Consider the following 27,804-nt stretch of genomic DNA (forward strand, 5'->3'; position numbering starts at 1 on the left):
AATAATACCGTGTACAATAGACGTAAATAATAAATAATAATAATATTATTATCTCATCGATTCGCATTTCGTACAACTCGAATACACACACACACGCGCAGACACGCGCACGCACGTACAGACACGCCGTTTCGTGCAACATCGGTCCGGCGGTCTGATGTCTGGTGCTGGTCGTCTGACGCGCTCCAGCACTCGACGAGACGACGACCGCGACCGCAGTCCAGCACTCGGTAGTCGGTACACTCGTCTGCGCTCGGCACTGCAGCAGCAGCTCTCACTCGCCAGGCGCCCGACAGCACGTCGGCTCGCACTCGACGCGTTCCGGCTGTAGGCAACGAGTTGACACACTCGGGGGGGCATCGCGCTAGCTCACTATCACCGCCGCCGCCGCCGCCCAACCGTCGCGCACACCTCGCCCCGCGACCCGTTGCGCGTTGCACCGCACACAAGCGCACGCGCGCACAAAACGTTACATTATTATTGTACGTGGGTACTACCGTCGCCGTAACGCGAGCGATCGTTGTCGATCGGATTTTTGGATTCCGCCTTCCGACCGCCGACGGCCGACAGTCGTCGCGTACTCGCGTGCACTCTGCACACGTCGTCCGTACAATCGATATCGGTCGCCGGGGATCGCTTGTTTTCACCCCTAGATTACGATTTTAACCCCAATACTTGCCCCCTTGACCCCCTCCGAACAACGTCGAATTTTATTTTTTTTCGGCACGCACCCGTCACCGATTATCATTTACCCATTATTATTATTATTATTGGTTAATTCTCACGGACCGCACACACGCGCACGCACCGACTATAATAATTTATCATCGTTATCATCGTCGTCCGGCAATATCACAATAATAAATATTAGCAGTTTAATATCATCGATGTGGACCACGAAACGCCGTCGTTGGATCTTCGGTATTATTATGGTGTAGCGATCGTGTTGATCAGTGATCGTCGTCGTCATCGTCGTCGAGCAGGTACGAAAAAAGCCTCGAGCCATGGACCGAGCCGACGGATCGAGAAATTTCGCTGGCAACCCGGACATCTGTTCGCAAGTAAGTCGTCGGTTTTCGTTCTCATTTCGTTGTGTTTACGAGACCAGATAACGACTGCGCGCGGTCGTGACGTTTATCTGTCAACTGTGCAACTGTTTCTCAAAGCGACCATAAACGTCGTTCCTGCATAGGTTTCCCTTGAACTATAGGTACTGTAGGCAAACGGGTATCGCGGTCGATGCGCGTGACCTAGGCACGTATATGACAGTAAATGACAGTGATGAAATATCTATTCCGACTTTTTCCTGGTTTTGCTTAGTGCCTCAAACATACATAGCCCGAGTAGACTTTCGGTACGAGAATAGATAGAAAATTTTTTGATCAGTGTTCACTGTTCATAGTTTTTTTTTTCCGTTCAAACGTACCACTAGAAGACATGAACGACTCTGGTTATCTGGTTCGCGATCTGGTAAGGTTATTAATTCAAACTTTGTATGACAAATATCCTTTATTCTATTCCCTCTGATAACGGCCATCATTCTTCGATATGGTGGTGGTAGTCTATCTTTGTTCTATCAAGAAGGTTTTTATAATTTGTCCATTTATCAACTTCTCTATTTTGGAAATGACAGCGTGATTGAGATTGATTGATTCAATTGATATGATGCTTAGTTTTATAAAGTTCTAAGTTTTGAATAACCTTCATTGATACAATATTAGATTTTTTCTCAATGTATTGTGTATATTTGGTTAGCTAGGATTATTTACCTTATTAGTATTATTCATCAATTTCGAAGTTAAAAAATTCCTATCGACTTAAGCAGTGCTCGAATTGGAAAATAATTGAGGGTGGACGCTGGTTTTAGTTTAAAAAACACCGTTCCATAGCAGATAAATTGTAAAGTAACCCGTTGTAGACTTCGTCCCTCACACCCTCTGCACATATAGTAAGATAGTACTATAAAGCTAGTATTTTTCCTTGCTTAATTAAATGAAAGGGGATGCTGAAATCTATAAAAAAATGAAAGCGGACTCCGTTCTCCTGCGCCTCCTTCTAATTCGAGCACTGGACCTAAGTGTCTTACCCATAAAATTGCTTTATTTATTTAATTGAAAATTTGTTTTTTCTAATGTTTTACTTCCTTACTAACCATATAAAAAAGTGTACATACATCAAATAGGTAATGCTTGTATATCAATTCAAAACACTTTTTTATGGATTTTATAATAATAAATAGGTACCAATATTAAATCTAGATTTACTTGTATCAAATCAATAAAATATTAATGTCAATCAGTACAATAGTGTTGTAGGTATTAAATTTATTCTTCAAAATAACATAAAATTATATGCACACATATTAGATCTATCTGATTCAATAATTAAAAAATTTATTTCAACTTCAATGTTAGGTAGATAGATTACTTTTAATTATGTTATATAAAATACCTATACCTATATTATTTATTAAGTAGGTAAATATCATTCTAGATTTTTAAAATAAAATATAATTAAGTTAGTATCTATCCTTCTATAATTTAGTATTTTTGTACAATACTTGACTACATTTTTTTTCGAGTATGATAGACTAATTCATGAAATTTAAATTTCTTCATGGTTTATGAATTTGTTTTACTTACTCATAATATCAATTACATGATGGTATGCTCCACTAAAGTAATTATTGTTTTATTTTCTGTGAGTTTCAGTTTATTATTTTTTAAATACTATGAACTACCCATTTAGTGGTTACTCAGGTATTTACTTAAATTTAAGGTTGTTTTGTGTCAATGAAATATGTCAGCAATCTTATCAATTAAAACTAAAAGTTTGTTTTTTGATTTTGTAATTACATTTTCAATTTATATTTAAAATGTTTTAATTGTATAACAAGATAAAATAATATAGAACTAAAAATATAATATATCAACATAATACTTATAACAAACTGTTGCTTATATATTCATATTTTAAATTAATTAACCAATAAACTAAAACATAGGTATAGTGTATAGAGATACTTTGGATATTACTTATTAGTTTTGGGTTTATATATATTTTTAATATTTAGTATATACCTATTTTATTAGACAAGTAAATATAAATATATATTTTTAATTATGTATTTATTTATATTTTGACAGACTATTTTTTTTCTTTATTTTGATAATTTTTATCTAAAAATAATGCTTTGAGAGAGTATTGCTTTTAGAACTCATAGTGAAATTAGTAATTAGTATGAAACATCCAACAAATAAACACAGTAAAAATTATTGTAGATATTCAAACTTAAAATATTATATATTCTGTAACCAAATTGTAGATTCTGATTAGACAGATAAATGCAGAGATAAATCATAAATGTATTGATTTTACAATGATGTGTGTTTTTATATTAAATCTATTATTTTATATCACCCTAGATTATTAAGTAACTAATTAAGTTTTCATGTAATAAAAAGTATACATATCAGGTACCTGTTTTTTATTATCTTGTATTACATAACATATCGATGGTGACACGGCAAAAGGGTCCAAATGACATAATTTATAGTTTTCATGAAAGCCAAAAAACTATTTTTTTAAATATTTATTTTTTTTTGATAAGCAATAACTTTTTACAGTAAAATAGAGCATTTTTCATTTCATAGAATATTTTTTTTTTTTGATATGTGCATGTGTATTCATATTTTTAATTAGCTTTTGATTATAATTTACTTGTATATGGCAATTTGAATAAGTTTTTTCAATAATTTTGGCATTTATACTTATTGATGTCGGTTGTACTACAATCTTATCATTCCTATCACAATATATTTTTCATACTATATAGTCATATGAAAAATTTGGGTACGAGCAAGTCGCACATAGATGTTGCTTGTCCCCTAAAATATTGTGTTAATGTCGTTTATTCCCTATTTTTATCATTTAGACCTTTTATTAGAGAAAACAAAATATAAAAGTGTTGCTTTGACCAGTGCTTATCAAATTTTTTTGTGATGGGTCCCCCTAAATAATGTGAAAATGTCAAGGCCCCTTTAATCAAAATCATTAATTATTGTACAACCTATCAGGATTAGGTTAGTTGTATATTATATATTTTATTACCCATCAGTCATATATCCATGGCCCCCAGTTTCAGAAGCACTGACCACAAACTTAAAATTATGTTGTCATCATTATAATGGTCATAGCTGTTTTTGTGCACGTGCAATGGATGTAATATATATTTTTCCATCTAATAGTCATGTTGCTTAGACCCTTTTGCCGTGTCACCATCGATATATCAAATATTTATTTCAATTATCACTTATCTAAACATATTAAAAATATCAAAATTAAATTTATTTATTTATTTATTTTTCTTAGTATTCTAAGAAATATCTTACTTAGTTAGTAGTTTGAAACATAAAAACATATACATTTTATACTTGATATTTAATCAATAGCAATTTTTATTAATTTCATTAAATTTTAAATTTAATGTACCAAGTATCTACTATCTATAATTTAGAATCAAAATATATCTGAAAATATACTTCCATTTATACATGTAAAAATAAAATTAAAATAAACAAAATAAGTATATGTGTTATAGTTCTTTGCCAATATTATTTGGTTTATTCCAAAATAGAAATTTGTTATAAAATGTAATAATGGTTAAATGTTTATGTAAGTAGATGTTATTATTTTTATACAAGTACCAAAAGAATAGGGTTTTTATAATTAGGTTTTATAGTTTGATGTTTGTTGTAATCTTAGATTTGTAATTAACTAACATAGAACCTCATATAGAACAAAGCCAAAATTGTACATAGGTACCTATTATAATTATTTATTTAAATTAAACAATTTTCATAGATTTAAATTATTTAATATATGTTTTAATCAATTGTAATTATAATTTAATAGGTAAATAATTTTTTTGACGTTTGAATTGCCTGATCTATGACAAAAAATATAGGTCATTATTAGTTCTTATATTTTTAATATTTAATACTATGTATTACTTTCATAAATTTCATAAAATATAATTTTTTCAATAAACATAGTTTTTACTTTGGTTGCATGTTCATTGGCGTTTGGCAGAAAAAACATAGTAATAATAGTTTTATTAGGTACTTATTAGTCTTAAAATGAATTATCTTTTTTTGTTTCAGAAAATCTAGTTAAGGGTGTGAAATTTCCATTACCTAACCTTGATTATTTATTTATTTACTTAATTATTTATGAGTATTGCTCATTTAATTATTACATATTTTGTTAGGAATTGATTAAAAGAAATTTGAGGCCAAGTTCATGAACCAACTTAGGATACTAGTCCGTAAATCTAAATCCGGGATACAATTTAAATTTAGTTATTTAAACAAATGTAGAGAAATAGTTTTAAAAAAAAGTGCTTAAAATCTAAAATGAATATATCTTCATTATTAGAATCGTGTAATTTCTATACTGTACATTATCAATTTTTGCACCATTCCATTTATTTGATAATTGTTAACCTAACCTGTAACTACAATTATTAATGTATATTTGATCTTATCAAGAGACAGTTTTTTAATAAATTCTTAAGGTTACACAGGTAATATTAAATCAATGAAGTTTTATACCCTATATTCTAGAAATAGAAACCTAAAAAAAACTGCAACCTAGTCTAAAATTAATATTAGTACATTTTATCCTATCTATTAATTTATACAAGAATATTCATACAAATTGTTTAATCTCTATCACAGGTGAAAAAATTTAATATTGGACTTGTTATTGATATTTTGATCAAAACAATAAATATTAATAAATATTTCCAAAAATAGTTTTTAATGTGTTAACAATATAATTATGTGAAGTATCATTGCAGGCTCTATTTAGGGCTGCTAAATGTTGACAATATAACAATTTAATTTTTGTAAACCTGGGTCTGTTAAATTTAACATTTTGAAACTTCATTTTATTTTGATAAAATGTGGTTGGTAATTTAATGTTTTAAAAATTGAAAATTTGTCAAGAAATTAAAAATTTTCTTTTATGTATACATTTTATTAGTATATTGATAAATTTCAAAATGACCTAATTTTTAGGTATTTTTTTTTTAATGTGTAATCATTATAAATAAATAAATAATATAATTAATATTAAACAAAAAGCATGACTCAAAATATTCCTGTGAGGAATGATCACATAAAAATGTAAAAACGTCACAATATAGATCTAGTAATAGTCACTTTTTAAATAGTATGATTTATAATTTTTTTTGTTTAAAAAAAAAAAAAAAATAATACAATTTATATTTGATGAGAGTATTAGACGAATAAAGTATGATAAAAACATTATTAATCACTATTCATAATATTATCAATGTGTATTTTCGGTTCTTTATATAATATTTATTTAGAGAAAAACGTTAGGAACATTTCATAATACAAATTGCCTAATAATATACCTAGAATATTATATCATTTATTTAGAAAAATATACTGTACAAACATTCAAAAACATATACAAGATTGATTATTATTTAAATATTTTTTTACGAAGTTATCGGCAATACATTTTAGAGTCGTATATACTTTATATTTAGAAATGTATAACATATTATATTCATGTTCATGAATTGTTACGACTTCCAGTTACCTAATATAATTTTTGACATAATATTGTCGTAATGTGCTTTAAATGAAACATAATTATTTTTCAATTCCTTTTATGGTATTGCCGTATTCTTTGATTTTGTTTAGAAGTTCGTTTAATATCTAGGTTCCGATCTAGGTTTACGAAACAGAAATGATTATATGTTATCACTTATCAGTGGACAAAACGTTAAATTATTTTAATTGTCAAGATATTTTTAAACATTTAGTTGAGATGTCAACGAACTCTAAATTTTATAGCATTTATTTACCTTTTAAATTAGTAATTAACTTCTAGAACATTTTAATACTATTAATAGTGTGTTGTTTTTTTTGTTGTTAACAAATTGATAATAATAATTTGTTTTCAACCAACTATCTTCCAATTTAACTATACTACACTGTAAATAAACTACATATTATATACCTATCTTAACAGTACTTTAATATTTCTGTACAATTTTGGCTTCATCATTGTTTGAACACATTATTATATTAAGTACTTTAAATTAGGTATATATATCCAAACATCTGTAGGTCTGAAAAAAATACGAACTACTTTTTAAAGCCATAAGCGTTTTTTGAGTTTATTTTGTCTTGCATAACATAGATTTATGTTACATTAATGTTATTAAATAAACAAGTAGGAGTATACCTACTCTCGTAGTCAGAAGAAGGCGTTGGCAATGGAAGTCGTTTTGTGGGGGCCCATGCGGTCCACCACACCTGTCTGTCCATTGATATTATATTATGGTCTTAGGATGTATCAAATTAATCACAAGGAATTTATAATAGTGTAAAGACATTTTTTTTCACTCACAGATTTAAAATACATATATCGATGTATTTTCATACCTAATTGTATTTCTCCATCAGCAGTGTTAAATAGTGAACATCAGGCGATGTACAATAGGGGTAGACACATTTTTAGAATAACAATTAACTGCTTTTCGTTTAAGGACATATCAACCATATACGTACTAAGGTCAATAGAAAATAATATAGCAGATGTTACCATATGTCATTGTTATTAAATCGGCACAAATGTATTCCCAATTTATATTCATTTTTCGACGATTTTTGTTATAATAAATATTATTTATATTAACATTTATACCCATTTTAAAATATATTATTTAGATAATTTTTGTTTTGAGATTGTATTTATTATATTATGTACTTGTTCTCAATGTTCTCATTGAGGTCAAAGAGTAGGATGATTTGTTTTCACGTCTACGAATTATTATTAGGTAATAAGGCCAATGAATAGGTATGCCAATTTGAGACATTAGATTTATATAGTTATTTTAAGGCGGACGTTTATCAGTAAAAAGCAATTGGAAAATTATTAAAAAAGTGTTAAACCGTATTATTGATTTTAAAATCGTCTACAGATAATTTTTTTTGACATGAGTACATGACATTAAACAAAAATATTGGTTTTTGTATTTCATTTTTAAATTTTCTCGTACATATTAATATTTATCATATACTATGTATACTTAATACTAAGCTTAAACGTGAGTTGTATCAATTAATTTTGGTCTTATAATTACATATTTATTACGAGTAGTTTATTTGAGGTATTTTTTTTCATATTATATTGCTATGTTTATTAAAATAGTTCATAATTTATTTAATAGAATGTATTCGGATGTATTAAATTCCAATACATTCCAATATATTTTATTTGTTTCTTAATGAAAAAGAAAAAATCGTTTTTTTTATCGATAATTTAGTTTCTGTTTTCAAAATATATCTTAGCGTTTACGTAAGAATGTTTCGAAAAATAAAATGTTATCGAGCTGCAAATGGTAATATGATTACGTAAGAATTCTGAAAATATCTTGAGCTTTTCTAAAATTAACAAACTATAACCATAGATTAAATATAATCTAGTATATTTAATCTATGCTATAACAGATTATAATGTAAAATTATGGATTATAATAATTATCTTATTAATTTATTAGTAATGTACTTATGAGTGTGTTAGGTATATTCGAAAATAAATATTTATCATACCTTTAATTTAGTAATACATTCAATGAATGTTTAGCTTTCAATTTACTAAGTCTAGGTTAGTAATAAACTAATAACGATGTATCGGTATTCGGTTGTTCGTATTATATTGTTTTTAAAGACTGGATTAATTCTATATTACATGTTAATATAAAATATTTCAATTCAGTGTAAAATTATTAAAAAACCTTAAAACTATGATTTTGGTTTAACTAAATTTTATTATTAAATATTCAATTTTTCAATATTTTTTTGACGTTTTGAGTTAACCTATATTTAGATATCGTTTATAATAATTTAATTTTCAATTATTAATTATCGTATTCAAGAACACGCGTTAGTAATGTTAATAATAATTAATAATTAATACGTCATCTCGTGAAATAAGATTTAGTGTAGCAGCTCTTCAGAGTTCAAAATTCGATTCTAGTTTTTAAGTTTGGAGTGTTAATATTTTAAGTCAAAGTTAGGTGTCATTACTAAATTTTTCTTTAGTTTTAATATCGCGGAAAATTTTAAATTAAAATAACAAAATGTGTAAAAAAATTTTTCATTTTATATTATTACTACCATGGTGCATCATACGCAATAAGCGTCATAATTTATAACGAGGAGGTACTTACTATAAATGTTTGCTGTACAAGCTATACGAGCGCATGACTCATTTCTGAGATAATACGCACATTAGTTAAAGTATCTAGTTAAAAGAACATATACTTAATATTAAAAAAATGTTTAACTTCAAAGTTTAAATATTCATTATTTAACCATTCACTTATTATATTTGCTTAAACGCTACGATGTAGATTGTATATATATAAAAAAAATGAAATGCATTTTAACTCTAATAATAGATCTTTTCATTTTGTTTAGTTTGGAAATATAAATTAGTTTTAAATAATCAGACATAATTGATTGAATTTAAAAAATAATAAATTAGTTTCAAGCCTTCTGATAGCTAAAGTACCTATTCAAGCTAATCCGCAGCATAACTGGCGGCAAATCGGCATGGGGTCAGCAATCAATTTTTAATGTAAACACTAATAAGTTAAAAAACGCGTTCTACTTGAACTTGATTATCATATCACAAGAAGTAACTGGATATATTATACAACGGCTTCATACTTTAAAATATACCTCATAAAGATACAATATAAATATTTTATTAAAATCTATCATAAAAGTCATTAAATTAAAAGATTTACAAATTCTTTTTATAAAACCTACAATTTTTAATGCATTACAACAAAATTGTATCCAAATAAGCTTGACAATTTTTATAATAATTAAACATGATATCTAAATCAGTAATTTAATTCACCGAAAATGACAGGAATTAAATGAATCGAGAATGAGTGATCAATATTGCATTATAATTTTTGATGCAAACAGAAATCAGGATTAATAATATTAATTTCGTAATGTGATTGTGATTAATAATTTTTTTAAATTTAAACTAAAAATATGGAAAAAGCTGTTCTATGAATTTATTGCAATTTTTTATTAGCATCCAAAGTTGTAGAAGTTTTCATCGACTTTTTATAAAACGTAAATGAATTGATCATGGAACAAAGAAATTATATTTATTGAATTTTTCTAACAGCAGAAAACTGGATGTAATATACACGATAATACCATATAACTGAAATATTTTGATATTTTATAGGGAAACAATAAACTGAGCTTTACTAGGAATTGTTTTTAGAATGCAATACAATTATTGCGTAAAAATTAAAAATAATAATGCACCCACTAGCTATCTTGCGCGGATGTGTGTTTAGCTAGATGAGTGCCTAATACCGGGCCTCTATATCTTAATTATGTTTACCTATATATAATTATAATTTATAGTAGGTACCTCCTAAATAATGAAAGCATGCCCATAGTAATAGTATTAAACAGCATTAATTATATTAATAATAATAAAAAATACTTTAACTTTTTATATAAGAACATATTGGTTTAAAACATTTAAATACGTATAAAAGGGATTCAATATTAAAAAAACTGACATCTAAATTTGACAACATATGTTGTTTTGAAACTAACTTGCAATAAAGAAAATTGTGGGATACCTACCTATATTTTCTGTCGTTAATATTAATCGAAGAGTAAATTAAATTATCATTAGATTTCAAGGTAAAAATATTATCTAAGATACCTCGTAAAATTTATTATTTATTATTTTAATTTTAAGGTCATTCCCGCATTTTCTACCAAAATCTTAAAACAATTTTACCGACTGAAAACGTATAAATTTGTTAAGATGTTTACTTAAAATTTTATAATATTGAAGTAAAAAAAAATATATTAAACTATAAATAAATGTCGTTTTTAAGAAAATGTCATCAATTATTTAAATGTTTTTAGGTGCCTATTGTAAATGATAAAAAATTATACTGTAATTATTAAAGATTGATACTTTTAACAAAAAACAAAATTAAAATATGATTTAATATTCGTGTATTGCATTATTAACATGTGCATACATTTGCGGGAGCGTACTACCTTTTATTTTACACACACTAATGATCACTTGCTACGCACATTTATACGACCCGTACTTACACACTTGGACAATTTTCTATGTATTAAAATCCTTGAAAACTAGTACCGAATCCGCTTAAAGTGAATGATGAATACTTTTCAATTTTACGTAGTTTCAACTCTTTGAAATTAAAATATAAATTAGTCTAATAAATCCCCGAGATAATATTTTTACTTTTATACCTGGTATATTATTGAAATCAACAGCACAAAATGGATTCTTTTGAACGTAATTGTGTTATGTTGTATATTTGTTAGATGGAGACAATACGTCCATGTAGAAACTTAGTAATTATTATTTATTACTCGTAAAATCATAAAGTTAAACTATTATGATTTTTTTTTGCTAATTCAATCATTGATATAAAAATAGATTAACTTTTGAATACCCTAGGAACTACTCAAAGAAAAATTGTAAAGGTAAAAACTGGGATTAAAACCCCAGTAAAAATTATAAGTGCACACAAATTGAGTAATAGTTTTACGAATTTTATCGTCCAACTCTTATCTTACAATTAAAGTAACACAAGTTGCGTCCCAAATTAAATTATTAAATATATTTTTATTAATGGTTTTCAAACTGATTTTCAATTTAATAAATACACTTTTATTTTTAAAAAAGTACTTAGTATTACAACATTAATATTTTAAAGTTAATTAAATATTATAATTATTTATAGTTTTTAATAGTTTGGATGTTCAATGAAGACGGAAATCCGTTATAATTTTAGATGAAATGGCTAACATATTTAACAAAAATTTGAGTCTTATAAAATATTTAGGAGTGGGGTTTAGGGGTTTAACGTTCGTATATGCTTACACCACAATGATTAGGTGGACCATGATTTAAGTTTAATACAATCTATTTTTCAAACAGATAACATGTTAAAACCACAATTAACCCCAATATTTTGTATATCATTTTGCCAATCGTAATCAGTTATTAGGTTTATTAACATTGTTATTTATTGCATACATTAAAATTGAATAAGTTTATTTAATGTTTTAATAATTAAAATTATTCAAATGGTAGTGTATAAATAATAATGTTGGAGCTTTTTTTATGAATATAAATACACAGATAATACATTAGATTAGGTACAGGTTATTGTCAGTAATTATTTTATAAATTGTAATTGACTGTAACTTAAAAAAGTTTATCTAATGGTATTTCTTCATTAATAATATCTCCTGTCCTGACAAACTGGTGACAATTGATTTTGTTGTTAGTAGATCATCTCTTACATACAACATCAATAACTATAATCTAAGGTAATAAATTAATACAATTTAATGAAGTATGATTGTGCTTGATTGTGTATGTACTCTCATATTATATTTGGTTAACAAGTGTGTACTTAATAAATATGTAACAATTAGTTTTTAAATTTTTTGTAAAATTAATGGACACAACATTAATTTGTTAAATAGAAATGTTTTCGAATGAAAATTTTATGATTCTATAAAATATTTTGTTATACATAGAGTTTCGTTAAATAGAGATTTTACTGTATATTAAGCAAATTGTTAAATGTAAATTTTTTTTTGTAATATCACTTTATGAATTACTTATTAATATTAACTAAATTAAAAAGTAACACAAATACAAATTACGTTCTGGACGCTGTTCATTCAAAAAGGTGCATTTACCTAACTTGGTAAGCAATTTGTATGCACCCAAAACTATAAAAAAACTACTTTAAATATTTATAATTGTTATGATAGATAGGTAAAAATGTATTTTATATTATGTATAAAATAAGAATAATATGCAGTTAATTAGTAAAGGTACCTAAATTTGTTCATAGTTAATTGATTATATTGTATTAGACAGAAATAATGTAGAATTGTATTTTAATGTATTTGAATAGGTATTTTAAATTGAAGTGATGATTATTGTTTTTTTTTATTATTTGTATAATGATATATCATTATTATTTTTATTTTTGTAGGCTAAACAAAGAGCTACAATAAAATGGCTTCTGTCTAAGGCATACAATAATAGAATTCCAGAAAATGTTATTGAGCCATTTTATAAAGACCATGATGTAAGTATAAAATATTCTTAAGTTATAGATATTTTAATTTATATACTTTAATGTTAATATAAATTTAATATGCATGTATGTTTATATTTTTTTTTTAGAATCAAGAACATCTAAAACCACCTTTGGTCCATTCTTTAGCTAATGCTGAACTTTATTGTCTGGCACTAGGAAATATATATTCTGATCCAAATTATCATAATCTTAACCACTGGGGAGTTATTCAAGCTTTGAATAAAAAGGGTGTTACTGTAAATGATCCATCAGTAACAGAGACTGTTTTAATTCAAACAACACCTTTAAAACTTGTAAGTTTTTGTTATAATTATTAAAATATTGTTAAAATTCAATGCTGACACACTTATTTTTTTTTTATGATTATACAATTTTGAGTGATGTTTTGGTAGTTTCATGAAATTAATTTAACTATATTTAATAACTATGGTTATTCTTAATTTAAGTGAATAATAATATATTTTAATGTTATTAATTTGTATAGAGTGCTCATATGGCAATAATGGAAGCTGTTATGACATTGTATGCGAAAGAAGTAGCAACACCTAACCGCGTGATGGCTGCTATACAAAGACTGAATCATGTTCCTCACAGAACCACTATTGTAATGCCTGAGGATAATGAAAGAGCTATTTTATTATGGGTTAATCGTACTGTTGAGGCTTTAAAACATCGAATATCTAGTTCACAAACGGTTGGTATATTTTAAATATTTTTTCAATATTATTTGTTTTAAATTTACTGAATTTTGGTATATAAACCTAGGAGAATTCGTCTGTACCCGACATTGCTCCTGTGAATGATTTCCATGAAATGAGTGATGGTGCAGCTATAGCAGCATTGATATCTTTTTATTGTCCCGATGAATTGCCTTGGCAGTATATTACTGTATCTAAAGCACCAACATCTACAGACTGTATAAAAAATTTCAGTGTTATAAATGATTTTTGCGATCATAGTTTGCCTTTTAGCATATTTCATATGAGGCCACAAGATGTATATTATATTAGAGGGTACTAATATGATTATAATTTTATTAATTTTATTATTTATACTTATTTTAAAAGCCTTTATATTTTATAGATCTATGAAAACAAATTTAATTGCATTTTTTGCTGATTTGTTCAATGTTTTGGAAATACATCCAGCTAAATGTGTCAGTTTCAATCAGGGTAGAAATGATTTGGCAGACGGTAATTTAAATTTTTAGTTTTATTTGTGCAAATCTTTATTTTGTGGACGTGGAATTAGAATACTATCTTCTAATAATTTGTTATGCTTATGAATGGCTGAAGTGTGAACATAATAAATCAGATAATTTTTTAAAAACCATTTCATACACATTTTCATTTCAAACACCAGCAGCATTTTTTCATAATTTATTTTGTATTTTTCTAAAATATTTAATATTTTTTTGCTTATCTATATAGCATATTATGCTGAGTACTAGAAGTATAATTTAATTCAATTTGAGATAACTTCAAAAATGAAACTAAGTATTTGCTATTCACATTTTAAGATGAATAATTTTTTTTTTTTTAATTTTAATAAACAGTATTAAAATAAATATAAATAAATATATATATATATAGTGACTAATTCTATCAATAAAAACTATTTTAAAGTTAGTATTTTTTAAATTTTTATATTTTAGTTAATAACTATACGTTATATTTCAGTAACCATAAAAAATCAGTCTTTTGTAGTTAAAATTATATTAAAAAGAAAAAAAAAATTCAAGCAATAGTTAAGTTTTACGAAATATATTTTTACAATCAATATTAATATTAAGAAAACATTATTAAATTTAATTACACGTCCACAGTAAGTTTATATATTCTTTTATGCATAAACCAGTATATTTAATGTGATTTTTAGTTAAACTTAACATTTTTATTACAGTTATTTAACTAAAAAATTTTTTTTATAATATTGAAAATTATTTATTATTTTAAAATAAAATATTCTACAATAATAAAATAAAATTATCAGTCCCAATAAGTTAAATTTTTTTTTTTATTGTTCGTACAATCAAATTTACATGCAAATGTTTTTGAGATAGATTATGTATATATATTTAAAATATTTTGATTTTTGCACGATTGTCATTCTAACTTTAAAATTATGAATGAATGAATGGATATTATTTTAACATTTTTAACTATTTAACCAAATATAATACATTATATAACTATTATAAATGAAATAATACACAAAAGAGGGTTGCATAAAGAAGTTTGATAAAAAAAGATTCAAACCATTATAGAATTTTTTTTGCTTGTGGTGATAGCATATCCGAGGAATAGCCACGGAGTAGCGCATAAACGTTTGTTACCTCAAGCAATTTCTGTTATACCGGATCTCCGCAGTAATTTGGATTCACATTCAACAGGGTTTACAGGTATCTGAATAATATTCGAGTTGGTTATGAGTTTATTTTTGTTTGTGTGTTTTTTTATCAATATCTGCCTCTAAATTCAATTATCACCGCATAGCTTTGTTTGTGTTTTTTACACCTTTATTTTTATTATAGAATTTTAGATCTTTTTTTAAGATCAAATTTGGATAATATTAATACCTCAATACAATTTTCAACATTGTCAATGTGTATTAATTATTAACTGTTTGCTAATGTTTGCAATAATTAATGTGTTTACAGACTAATTAATATTAAAAATAGTATTTATTTGAAGGTTAAAATTATTTTTATATTTTATGCATGTTACCCTGTGATGTTTATGTATAGTATTATGATTTTTGGTGAATGTCTATTAAATAAATATATCGGTGAAGTCATATTTATAATATATTTAAAAAATTTTTTATACATTTTATTTATTTTTATTAATTACATAGAAAAGATTTTATAATTATTAAATATTTATATCATTTTTTAAATTTAGTTAAGTTAGAAAATCAAACAAATATTTGTCAATACCTGTCTTTACTTGCTTATAAAGTTATAAATTGTATTGATTAAAAGAAGTCTTAAAAAAAATTTTCTTTTAAAAGTATTCACTTTTAAATAATACAGTTTATTTTTAAAAGTATATGTTTTATAGAATTTCAATTTTTGAGCACAAATAGTTAATTACATTTTTAATAAAAACAATTTTTTTAATCTAATCCATATCTAGATATATCTATATCTTTCAATATTTAAGTCAATTAGTTTATGTACTTCTTTATATTGCCTAAGTGAAGTAATATGAATAATTATTTTCTCTTTGGGAAAATTAAACATTAGAATAAAATAAGAAAAGAAAATAAGAAATTTAGCACTTAAAATATTGAAAATATTTTTATAGATATGGATAAAATAATTTAGTTTTTTAATTTATTAAATATAAAAATGTTATCAAAGTAATTGTGCAATTATATAAGTCAATTTTTAAAATTATTTGAAAGTTATATTATTGTATTTATGATGTACTATTGTACTTATATTATTATAATCTTTATGTAGTTAAATGTTGTGAAGTTATATGAATACACTTTGTTGTTTTCTTATTTAATTATGACACTTAAATAATTTAGTTGCAACTATTTACGTAGTATTTTGTCTGTAGGCATGGCACATAACAATTCTGTGAAAAAAGTTTCAAATACAATAACACCTCAACAACCACAAGAAGGAAAAAAGACTAGCCGGTATTTAACGAATTTTGAAAAAATAAATGTTATATAATTTATTTTATTATTATTGTGTTTCTAGATGTAATGGTGAAGAACAATTTGTTGTTCATCGTAATCGCTCTGTTCTTACACTAAATTCAATGTTAAATCCTAGTAATGGTGATGCTAATAATGATGTAGCAGCAGGTAAACCAACTCATTGGGAAGATACAAGAAAACAATCTTATGCTGGTCGACGCTCAAGAAGAAATTCATTTTCTGAAGATTCACAAGTATGTTCTGCCAGTATTCACTATATATTGAAATTTTTTTAATAATTAACTAACTATAACTATTAAACTAAAACTTACATTTGTTTTTTATTTAAATTAGTTAACGGTTGAAAATTTTGGTGGATCACAAGATAATTTACATTTTCTTGGCCGAAATCCTGACAAAGAACCGGCGATTCACGTTGGAAGAAAAGATAGCATTAGCAAAGTAACTAATTCTCACTCTCAGGAAAATGATAGTTCTGGTGTTCATAATCTATTACAACACTCCAATACTAGTCCAGGTACTTTCGAATTAATTAACTAGGTTAGTGAAATAATTCTAAAATATTATACATTTTAGCAATGTCGAGGGTTTCCAGTGATGCATCAAACAATAGTCAAGGACTTCAACGGATGTTGTATGATAGTTTTGATGATGTAGAATCTGTTGTTCAACCAGTTATGCCTACTCTTAAGCGCAGTTTGTCTTATGTTGATACTACTACACAACCCATGAATCCATCCAGTACTACTACGTGGTTACAACAAAGTTCTTCCTCTGCTGCTCACAGTGATCACGGTAATGCTGCTAAACAATTTAGACTTATTGTCATTCATACATATTTGATATTTAAATTTATTATAATTAACTTTTATAGGAGATGATTCTGAAAGTGATGGTTCTGTTATGAGTTCCCAATTGCTCAATATAAAATTAAAATTAGAAGAAAAAAGACGACAGATTGAAAACGATAAACGTAAAATGGAATCTCTTATGAATAGACAAAGACAGCAAGTAGGAAAAGCTGCATTTTTCCAAGCTGTTACAAGAGTAATTTTTAAATGTTAACTCATTTTGGGGTTACAATATTAAAATGTAATATGTTTGGTTTTTAGAGTAAAAATGGTGGTAGGAATTTACAAAGTCCCGATTCAAACTATAGCAGAATGATGTTTAATGACGGTAATATTTCACCATCTTCTATTAAAAATGCACAGCAGTCTTTTTCATTTCAGGTATTTGTATAAAATATTGTTATTTTAATATTTAAGTATTATGAATACTGATAAATTATTTATTTTATAGGATAATGGGATGGAAAGTAAATGGTCTGATCGAATGAGTCAATACACGGATGATCGCAAGACACCCGATTTAGATCACATTAATACAGAAGATTATAATACCCTTTCCAAGTTATTATTATTACTTATTTATTGTTCATAGTCTCATAAAGGTTTATTTTTAATTATTTGTATTTATAATTTGTTTAAATAATTCAGAATGCATTCAAATTATCAAGAGATTCAAGCAGATCTACAATGTTTAGCTAATCAACAAAATCAAATGCAACATAATAGTTTACAGTCAGAAATGATTCAACATTATCCAGGTATCCAGTCACTACAACAAGTTTATCAAAACACTCATTCCATTCACCAACCTCAAAATTATTTAATCAACCGCCAACAAAGTAATAATTGTGTAATGCCTAATGGACAAATGATTCAACACATGGAACATAATAACACTGATAATAATCAACAATGGCACAGTCTTATGAATCACAATCAACCACCTATGCCAGCATTTAATAATTATAATCAACCACAGCACACACAATACCAAAATCAGCAAGGTTATGTCAACCAAAGACCAGTTTCTTCTAATACACTACCAAATCCCAATGTATATTCTCCAGCAGACAACCATTATTTGCCACAAGACCCATATGAGCAAATAATGCCACCTAATAAGGAAACACAATCCCAACAGTTTTTCTTACACAACAATCAACAACAACCACAACAGCAACAGCAGCAACAAAAATTCAGAAAAAGTTGGGACATTTCTTCATCACCACAGACACATACTTTTGCTCAAGAATCTCAAAACGTTTGGAATGGGAGGTAAATATTTTACAAGCTAGTTAATATTTTTAAGCTATTTGAATCATGATTTAATTTTTTTTTAGTCGCACAATACCAAAATCTTCACAACCATCGTCATTGAGTGGGTCGCCACGTCAAAAGTCTGAATTTGCTCTGTTAAATAGATCTGGTGTTAAAACTAGTCCTTCATCACCAGTTCCTCCTCCTCGTCGTAATTCCAATCATGTTGTTAGCCACTCTCAAATGCCAACTCCATCCATTGACGATATGCAACCTCAAAGTATTTCATTCATTGGTAAGTTTATGATATAAATATCATGTATACAACAAAACTATATTGTTTGAATTTACATTTGATTTTAGGCAACGATGCAAATAAATCAGATCTTGATCTTTCCGAAAGCCTGAATAGAATTCAAATAACATCTGGACATAGGACGTATAGGATACCATCTCCTACAAGGACACATATGCCAATTAATCGAAATTCCTTCAATGATAATAATACCTCTATATCCAATACTAGTCAAGATACATCAGCAAATACATCGGATAAAGGTTTTTATGTCTCATTTGAAGATGAAGATGCACCTAAACGACCCAAACCCCCACTGAGAATGAAAAAAATTGTGTCAAAAGTATGTAATTATTTTACTTTTGTAATATAAAAAATTAATTAAATTTGTTTTATAAATGTATTTGATGTACAGGAAAGGAATTTGACTCAAGTATTAAACAATTCTGTGTCTCTAAACAACTTGGATATTTCTCCTAGACATTTTAATTCTTCAACAATTGCCAAGTCCAAAGAATTATCTACTCCAGTTAAATCTGCCTCTGAATCTGCAGTATTGCAGAACTCCAATAGCAAAATTAATCGTTCCAAAACTCCAACTTCAACTGGAGTTGAGCTCATTATTGAAAACCAAAATCCAGATCCTGTATGTGTATACTTTTAAAAATTGTTCTTTGTTTTGTATAATGTTTCTAATTATGTAAATTGATGTCATATTAAGGTGGCTATTGACGAGATGGAAAAGAAAAAAGAAAGAATTCTTTTATTGTCCTTACAACGGAGACAGCAACAAGAAGAAATTAAGAACAAAAAAGAAATCGAAGCACAGAAACGTAAAGAAAAAGAGAAAGAAAAAGAAGAAATGAAACTGCGCAAGAAAGAAGAAGAAAAACAGAGAAGGGCAGTAATATTAGAACAATATAGGATTAAAAAGACAATTGAAGAAGCCGAAAGAGAAGTAAGTAGCAAGAAAAAATGCAGTTGTAATATTTATTAATATAAATACTTTTTATTTTTTTTTACATAATTTTACTTATAATCGATTTTAATATTCAAGGGGAAAACTATTGATAAAGAACTTTTGAACTCGTTGAAAATCAATAACAATCATACTATGGGTGGCCCTCCAAGGTTACGGAGTAAAATGCAGAGTGGACGGCCCCGACCTAAAACTATACATGTTGATCGGAGCGATACTCCTGATGGAACAATGACACCTTCTCGAGGCAAAAAAGGTTCAATCACAAATCTTGCTAGTGAGTATCAATATTATTGTTTTTTTATAACTCTTTGTTACAATACTCACTGTATATTCACGCTTGATGTTTGAAATTTTTTTGTTTAATCTTTATTTGGTTTTTGTGTTGAACACTACTAAACTAAAAATGTTATTTTGTGCACGTAGCATTGAACTCACAAATTAGACGAGATTATTACCGGGGATCACAAGACTGCTTAGCCGAAACACGGCGAACATCAACTTCCTCTCTTTACTCAGGTATGTTGGTTTCTAATATTCCTGATCCAAAATTATAATTGATATTGCATCTGTGCGATGCCTATTAGTATTTTCCCCAATTCTTATTTGTTGTTTAGACTTGACTGATGAAGGGAAACTTAATACTCCAAGAAATTTGGACCGTCATGGATCTTACAAAAATTCTAGAGGTTAGTATTTTTTTAATGTTGCCCGATGTGTGTAGACAAATTTGTTTTTTATATATATTTCTTAGTCGTTTTTAGTTTGCTTGCTAATTGTATATTTTGCTCGTATAGCAATGTTAATTACAAGATATGTGTGTATGTGTAGCATTATGCTTCTTTAAGCATATTGTATCATAAGTATTCTAATTGTTAATATCAGGATCATTTAGAGTTAGGTTCTTCAAATTAAAATTAAAATGTTATAAATATAGCGCAAGAAGCACAACATAATTCATTGCAATTAAATTAATATTTTTGGATTAAAAATACAATTTGTCTTAATTAAGAAAAACAATTTATTAAATGTAGTTTTATTTTTTAAAGTAATAATTAATATAATTATGTGCTAAAATCTAGAGTTCTGATACATTTCAAGAACCCTCAGTTAAAAATTGTATTAATTTCTCTGTATAGAAATATCCTTACTGAATTCTTAGGATGTAGTATTTGTTTTACAAAATTTTGGTAGCATGTTTGGCGAACGTTTTTACAGATTCTTCTTTGGACAGAACAAAGCGTAAAACAAATTTTGGATACTACAATAGTGCACCTCGTAAATCCAGTTCTCTCATGAATTTGTATGGTAAGCTAAATGTAAAAAAAAAATGGTGAAGGTCAATCACGCATGATAGTTTTGTAGCTAAAACATACAAATATTATGTGTCATGGTGGCGGAAATCTAAATTATGTTATCTCGATTCAAATTTTTGAAGTAGCTTTTATAACTTTCAGAATTTTGAGTATTATTATTTAAATAACATTTTTTTGATATGATTGTATAGATAATATTCTTAATACGTTTATGTACTGTACTATAGTAGTAGGCAACATCAGTATAGAATATAGATCAATATATATATATATATTATCCATTTATGATTTATATTTTATAAATTATATAAGTGTTTGTTACTGTTATAGAAAACACAATGTGCTGTGGTACTTACTAAATTTTAAACCTACTATAAATGATAAGATATGGTTCTGCAGTAATGTTTCTTTGTTTTTCTTGATTATAATTCGTAACTTTTTGGTTATAATTGTTATGAATATTAGTGGTAAATCATTGTTATTATATTTTTATAAGTCTGAGAGAGCTATTTTAAGATGTTATGAAACTAAATACATTTTGTAATGCATATTTCAGATCTTTTTATCTTTTAGTAGGTAACACATATTATACTACTTTATTTATATTTGGTTTTATGTTATGAATTGTTTTGTAAATTTTAATATGTTCCTACAGCGTGTAAATTAGTTAAGGTTTTTAATAACAAAAAAGTCATTAAATAATATATTTAAATATTTAGTTAGTATATAAAAAAAATTGGTGTATCAATGATCAATTTATTTCATCATTAACAAATTGGTCCTTCATGATATTTTACTTGCATGTTGTTTTTTAAATGCTCCGAATTGTTACTAAGTATGCTATATATTTTTTATTGTATGCAACAACAAATCAATTTTTCAATATTAATATGTTGGTTGCCAGTTAAATCTATCTTAAATATGTTAACAATTATGTTTTTTTTTTTTTAATAATTTCAACTAATATTGATATGAAAATATATTATGTAGTTATTTATATGCCATATTTTATACATTCTTACTGAATGATAATTTATTAATTTTAATTAAAAATAATTAAGTGCATAATTTTTTAATTCTAGATTGCAATAACATTCAAGCTTTAATAACTAATTTCTGCATTTTAATCACAACAATAAAGAGTTTTGTTTCATATTATACTCTCCACCACCTATCTGCTTATGTTTTTTTCAGATTTAAAAAAAATGATTAATAATAATGGTTCTGGATAATAATGTACAATACTTGGTGTATAATTCACTTTAAATAATGTGCATACTTGTAATATTATTTAATAAAGTATATTATTATAATAATTATGTTACCGTCAATGGTATAATTTAGGTAATATAACATAAATGTCTATCAAATAATATCATTAATGTCTAAACATTAGTTAACGGTCCTTGTCTACTGCCTAGGCATTGACAGTCAATAGACAATAATATAGGCAATGCTGTAAAAATCAAATATTTTGTTAATATATTTACAACTATTACAAAGTATTCACCCTAATGTGTAATACATCAACTTAATTTCCTAATCAATATTGTTTGATTGGAAATATTATTATTGTTTATTGATTAATGTTAATTCCCTAATTTTATCATTGACGGTACCTAACATACACACTTGGACGTGCATTTTCTTTTCACCGTCCATGTATTTTGCGGTTAGTCTGTGGTGAGTGTACCTATTATAATTTTATATAAATATTAATTTTTAGGGGGTTCGAGTTGTGACCAAGACAGCATGCTGTACCGGTGCGGTGACACGGACTCGGGTCTAGGACGGGCTACGCCACCAAGGAGGGCCGCATCGCCGTCTGGTCCAGGATCGCTACCCGTCCGACGAAAGTTCGATGACGCTGCAAGTGAGAGCGGTGGTAGTGATTACAGCGGTCCGAGGTAAGTGTGAACGATGGCCTACATCAACACCGTCCGTTTTTAGATATTGACTGATAAGTTGATGATAGTGGCGATAGTGCCCCTTTTCTAAATGTTTACACTTTATCCATGACGATGTACTTGCAGTATTATAGAATTATAATATATTTATAATAATCTGTATTTATAATATAGCCCTCGTCCATAAAATGTTAACGATTTTCATTTTCTTAACACATTTCTTCTCTAAACCCTCCAATAAAAATATATTGTAATATATATTATTAATACATAGGTAGGTACCTAATATTATATCGTTCTGACCCTGTTATATTATTGTTTTTGGCGAGAGAAAACATTTTTGATATTGCACAATATCTTAATTAGCGTGTAATCTTGTTGTTGTACTTCCCATGAACTCAACAAGCAACGTTATATAAATAACTAAAATAAATCGTTTTAAACTGAGCTAATAAGATTCACATCGAAAATGATTCTATAAAAATGCGTTATACATATATATTTTTTTTGTTTTGATAAAAGATGTATAACCTAATATATCTTAACTCAATTTTTGGGGAAAAATTCAATTCTTGTCTAAATTTAGTCTAACAGTTATGCTCCGTTTTCTTTGCAGGCTCTACAAACAACCAGTGACCAAGTCCAACCGTGGTATAATACTGAATGCGGTAGAGTATTGTGTGTTCCCGGGCGTAGTGAACCGGGAAGCCAAAAAGCGGGTACTTGAGGAAATCAACCGATCTGAGGCCAGGCACTTCCTAGTGCTGTTCCGGGACACGGGCTGCCAATTCCGCGCGCTATATCTTTACTACCCAGAGACTGAAGAGGTGGCAAAACTCTACGGTACCGGTCCGAGGATTGTCACTGATCGTATGTTTGACAGGTTTTTCAAGTGAGTCAAATCAACTATAAATGAAATTAATAACAAATTATTATTATTATTTGTTTAGAAGAGTTGTCTGCGAATAGTTGTTAACTAGAGACGCTCAAAATTGTAAAAAATATTTTATTTATTTACGAAAAATCATTTTTATAAAATCACTTCCTGAGATCAATAATGAATCTCAAATAAATAAATTTACTCTATTATAATTTCTATTTACAATATTACTTCAAACTATTGAAAATAAAGTATTTCACAACATTTCGTAAACATATTTATGTTTAAATAGACAACAACAAATGTATGTAAGAAAAATATGTACGTATATAGCAGAGAAATGTGTGTTTTAAATATACGAGTATATTGGATTTCCGCAACTATTCGCCCACGACGTACGAATGTACGATTGATCATTTGCAATTTTAAATCTATATAATAATATAATCGATATAAAATATAAATTCTTTTTTATTATATTTATGCGTGCATTATTTTCTTAGACAAAAATATGCCAATTCAAATTAATAATAATAAAAATAGTCACCCGGAAATCAATCGTATTAGCCCGGAAAACACAACGTTGTTATTAATTATATTATGACGCTGAATTAACGTTGTCCCGTGGTTTTTACAGGTATAATTCGGGCGGCAAGTGTTTCTCACAAGTGCACACCAAGCATTTGACTGTCACCATCGACGCGTTCACCATACACAACAGCTTGTGGCAGGGTAAAAAAGTAAATTATCCCAACAAAAAAGACATGACGCTAGTCGTTTGATGCAACACCGAAGCCGCCGGCCCGGGCAATCGTTGTCGTTTGTTTGTTTAATTTTGTATTATTATTATTATTTAGGATAAAATATAAATACCCGCCGTATAACTTGTACGGTATACGATATTATGTTGTTATCCCGCCGCTTACTACACGCCAAGCGCCAGTGATTTCTTAACAATTTTCGTTTAACACAAGTCTTAATTATTTCGGCTGTCGTCTAGCATAATAGTTATTAATATTTAAATAAAAAGTAATTATAGCCGAATAATAACTACTACCTACCTACCTACCTACCTACCTTTAAATATAATATATATTTATTTAAATATTAATATATAATTAATAATACTATAATAATTTTAATTTTAATCCTCGCGGAGATAAAAAATATGTATTGTTGAAAAATATTATTTTGTATACATTTACAGCCCCTATTTGTATTAATTGTTGTCTTATTAAGAATTTTTTTTTTTTATAATCTGTACGTCCGTTGTGATTTATTAAAATTGTATTATTAAGAATATTAACTAACATATGGATATTTTTTACTCAAACCACATGTTGCGTGCGTTCTGGTTTACCTATATATTTATATATACATATTGTGTGAGTGTGTTGCAGTAGTATTTTTGTGTAAGCATTTTTAAGAAAATTTAAAAAATTTAATAATTTTTTTTTCTTTTAAATATTTACATTTATATACTTTTGACACTTTGTGGTAAATAAAATCGCTAAACCTACGATTTTTGTACAGTTCATAATATTAGGCAATGGCGCTGTAATAATATTCGATAGATAATTTTTTTTTCGATATAATTTATTTTTTCTGAAGAACAAACTAGTTTTGATCATTTATATCAATGTTATTTTAAACCGTTTATTAACGTGTACATCTACTTATGTCTTATCTTATTATCTATATAAGAAACGATTTTAGCGCATATCGAACTATCGTTGCTTCGTACAAAATATGTGAAAATGCGCGTATTCACGAGCTTCTTTGTAAATGTGTTTTGTTTTTTTTTACTTAATTAAAACATTGAACATAAGTATAGGTTTAAACATTACACTCGTAATTTCACCTTTATATTTGCATCGGAGTATATATTATACTATGTTATTATTATTATTGAGATATAATATTTTATAACAGTCAGTCGTATACATTAAAGATCACACAATAATAATTTTTAATCAAAATTAATGAAAAAAAAATAGAATAACAAATAAATGAAAAAAAAATTGTTAAAACACCATTATTATTAATTAATATTATTAAATTATATTATTCCCAAATGATTAATACCAAAAAAAAAAAAATGTATAATGTCTTCATTTATAATATTAGTAACCAACTAAAATTGATTTATTTATTTAGTATAATAGTTTATTTTTTATTCATTTTAAGTTTATACTCTAAGATCTGTTTTGTTAACAATTTGTGCCAATTTGTAAACATTAGTATTTTTTTTATGTTTTTCCTTTTTCCCTTTTTTTTTTTTCTTAAGTATTTTTACTATTTTTCTTGTCATTTACTATTGTTACAACTACAACTACAACTACAACTATTTACTGCTATATTATTACTACTATTTCATTATATATTTTCTTGGAATTAATGTGTATTTAACATACACAAATCATTGATTATTATTTCTACATGTTAAATATTGTTTCATCTCTAAACGATGTATATTATTATGTCAAGCTATCAGAATGGTGCGGTTTGTAATTGTTCTGTTCAGTTTTATTTTTTTATTTAATTTTTTTTATTATTTATTATTTTTTTATTATTATTATACATATATATATTATAAATAATATGTCTATATATGTATATTTATTAATTTTTAGCCATAGTCTTAGAGAAACTGACAAAAATGCCGATTAAAAAAAAATGATTGTTTATTGTTTACAACAGGTACATTTTAATATTTGTAATAATAATAATAATAATAATAATATTAATAGTAATAATTATTATTTTAATACATTGTTTATGTTCACTAAAAACCTTTAATTAACAGCGTTACACCCAATGAATATAAAATACTATATTATATTATATATGTTGTGTTGTTAACTTACGATTAAATTGTGATAATATACTAAGCTTTTTTTCTTTTTCGTAATCAATCATTTTCTCTATATCACCAGTTTAATTATATAATAGTATAATAACAGTTAAATATAATTAGTGGTTTGTTGGCATATTTATGCTTTAGTTTTTTACCATTGAGCAATGCCTATTATTTAAGTAAATAATTTACTGTGCAAATACTTTATAAACACTCACTAAAATGTCTTCTGTTTAAAATTTGCTTGAAGCTTTATTTTGGTTTATATACATAGATTACAGAAAGTTATTTTTAGAGCCATAAACATCAGCATTAAATCCCAACAAATACCTTTATAGAAATAAATACTTTTAATGCTCTTTGAAATATTTGTGTGTGTGTGTCTGTGTAAATGTGACATACTCGACTTACCTCTTGAATAAGGTTATTGATAGGTTAATTTATTAATTACCACCAAACAATGAAACATTTAATTCTAATCAAAATATTGTTAAAAAGAAATAAACAAAATATGTAACACAAAAATACC

General features: G+C 26.7%; 1 protein-coding gene across 5 annotated transcripts; it reads left to right on the plus strand.

Moving 5' to 3' along the window:
• LOC132923861 (patronin) lies at positions 1-27,329 on the plus strand. Of its 5 annotated transcripts, none has more exons than XM_060987837.1 (26): positions 131-1,061; positions 13,151-13,246; positions 13,345-13,551; positions 13,743-13,952; positions 14,024-14,271; positions 14,342-14,451; positions 15,549-15,659; positions 16,828-16,909; positions 16,974-17,166; positions 17,267-17,450; positions 17,510-17,728; positions 17,808-17,980; positions 18,046-18,165; positions 18,236-18,345; positions 18,433-19,059; positions 19,125-19,336; positions 19,405-19,679; positions 19,752-19,982; positions 20,058-20,294; positions 20,394-20,592; positions 20,742-20,834; positions 20,933-21,004; positions 21,534-21,623; positions 23,358-23,538; positions 24,155-24,430; positions 25,056-27,329. In XM_060987837.1, the coding sequence occupies exons 1-26, from the start codon at positions 1,005-1,007 to the stop codon at positions 25,198-25,200; spliced, it is 4,758 nt and encodes a 1,585-aa protein (XP_060843820.1). In that variant the 5' UTR covers positions 131-1,004; the 3' UTR covers positions 25,201-27,329. The 5 variants fall into 5 exon arrangements, with proteins under 5 accessions (XP_060843825.1, XP_060843820.1, XP_060843822.1 ...); XM_060987838.1 differs by lacking the exon at positions 131-1,061 and adding an exon at positions 1,338-1,470; XM_060987839.1 differs by lacking the exon at positions 21,534-21,623 and having other exon boundaries at positions 133-1,061.
• Positions 27,330-27,804: the final 475 nt, after the last annotated feature.

Source organism: Rhopalosiphum padi, chromosome 3, assembly GCF_020882245.1.
Source record: "Rhopalosiphum padi isolate XX-2018 chromosome 3, ASM2088224v1, whole genome shotgun sequence".
Taxonomy (NCBI): domain Eukaryota; kingdom Metazoa; phylum Arthropoda; class Insecta; order Hemiptera; family Aphididae; genus Rhopalosiphum; species Rhopalosiphum padi.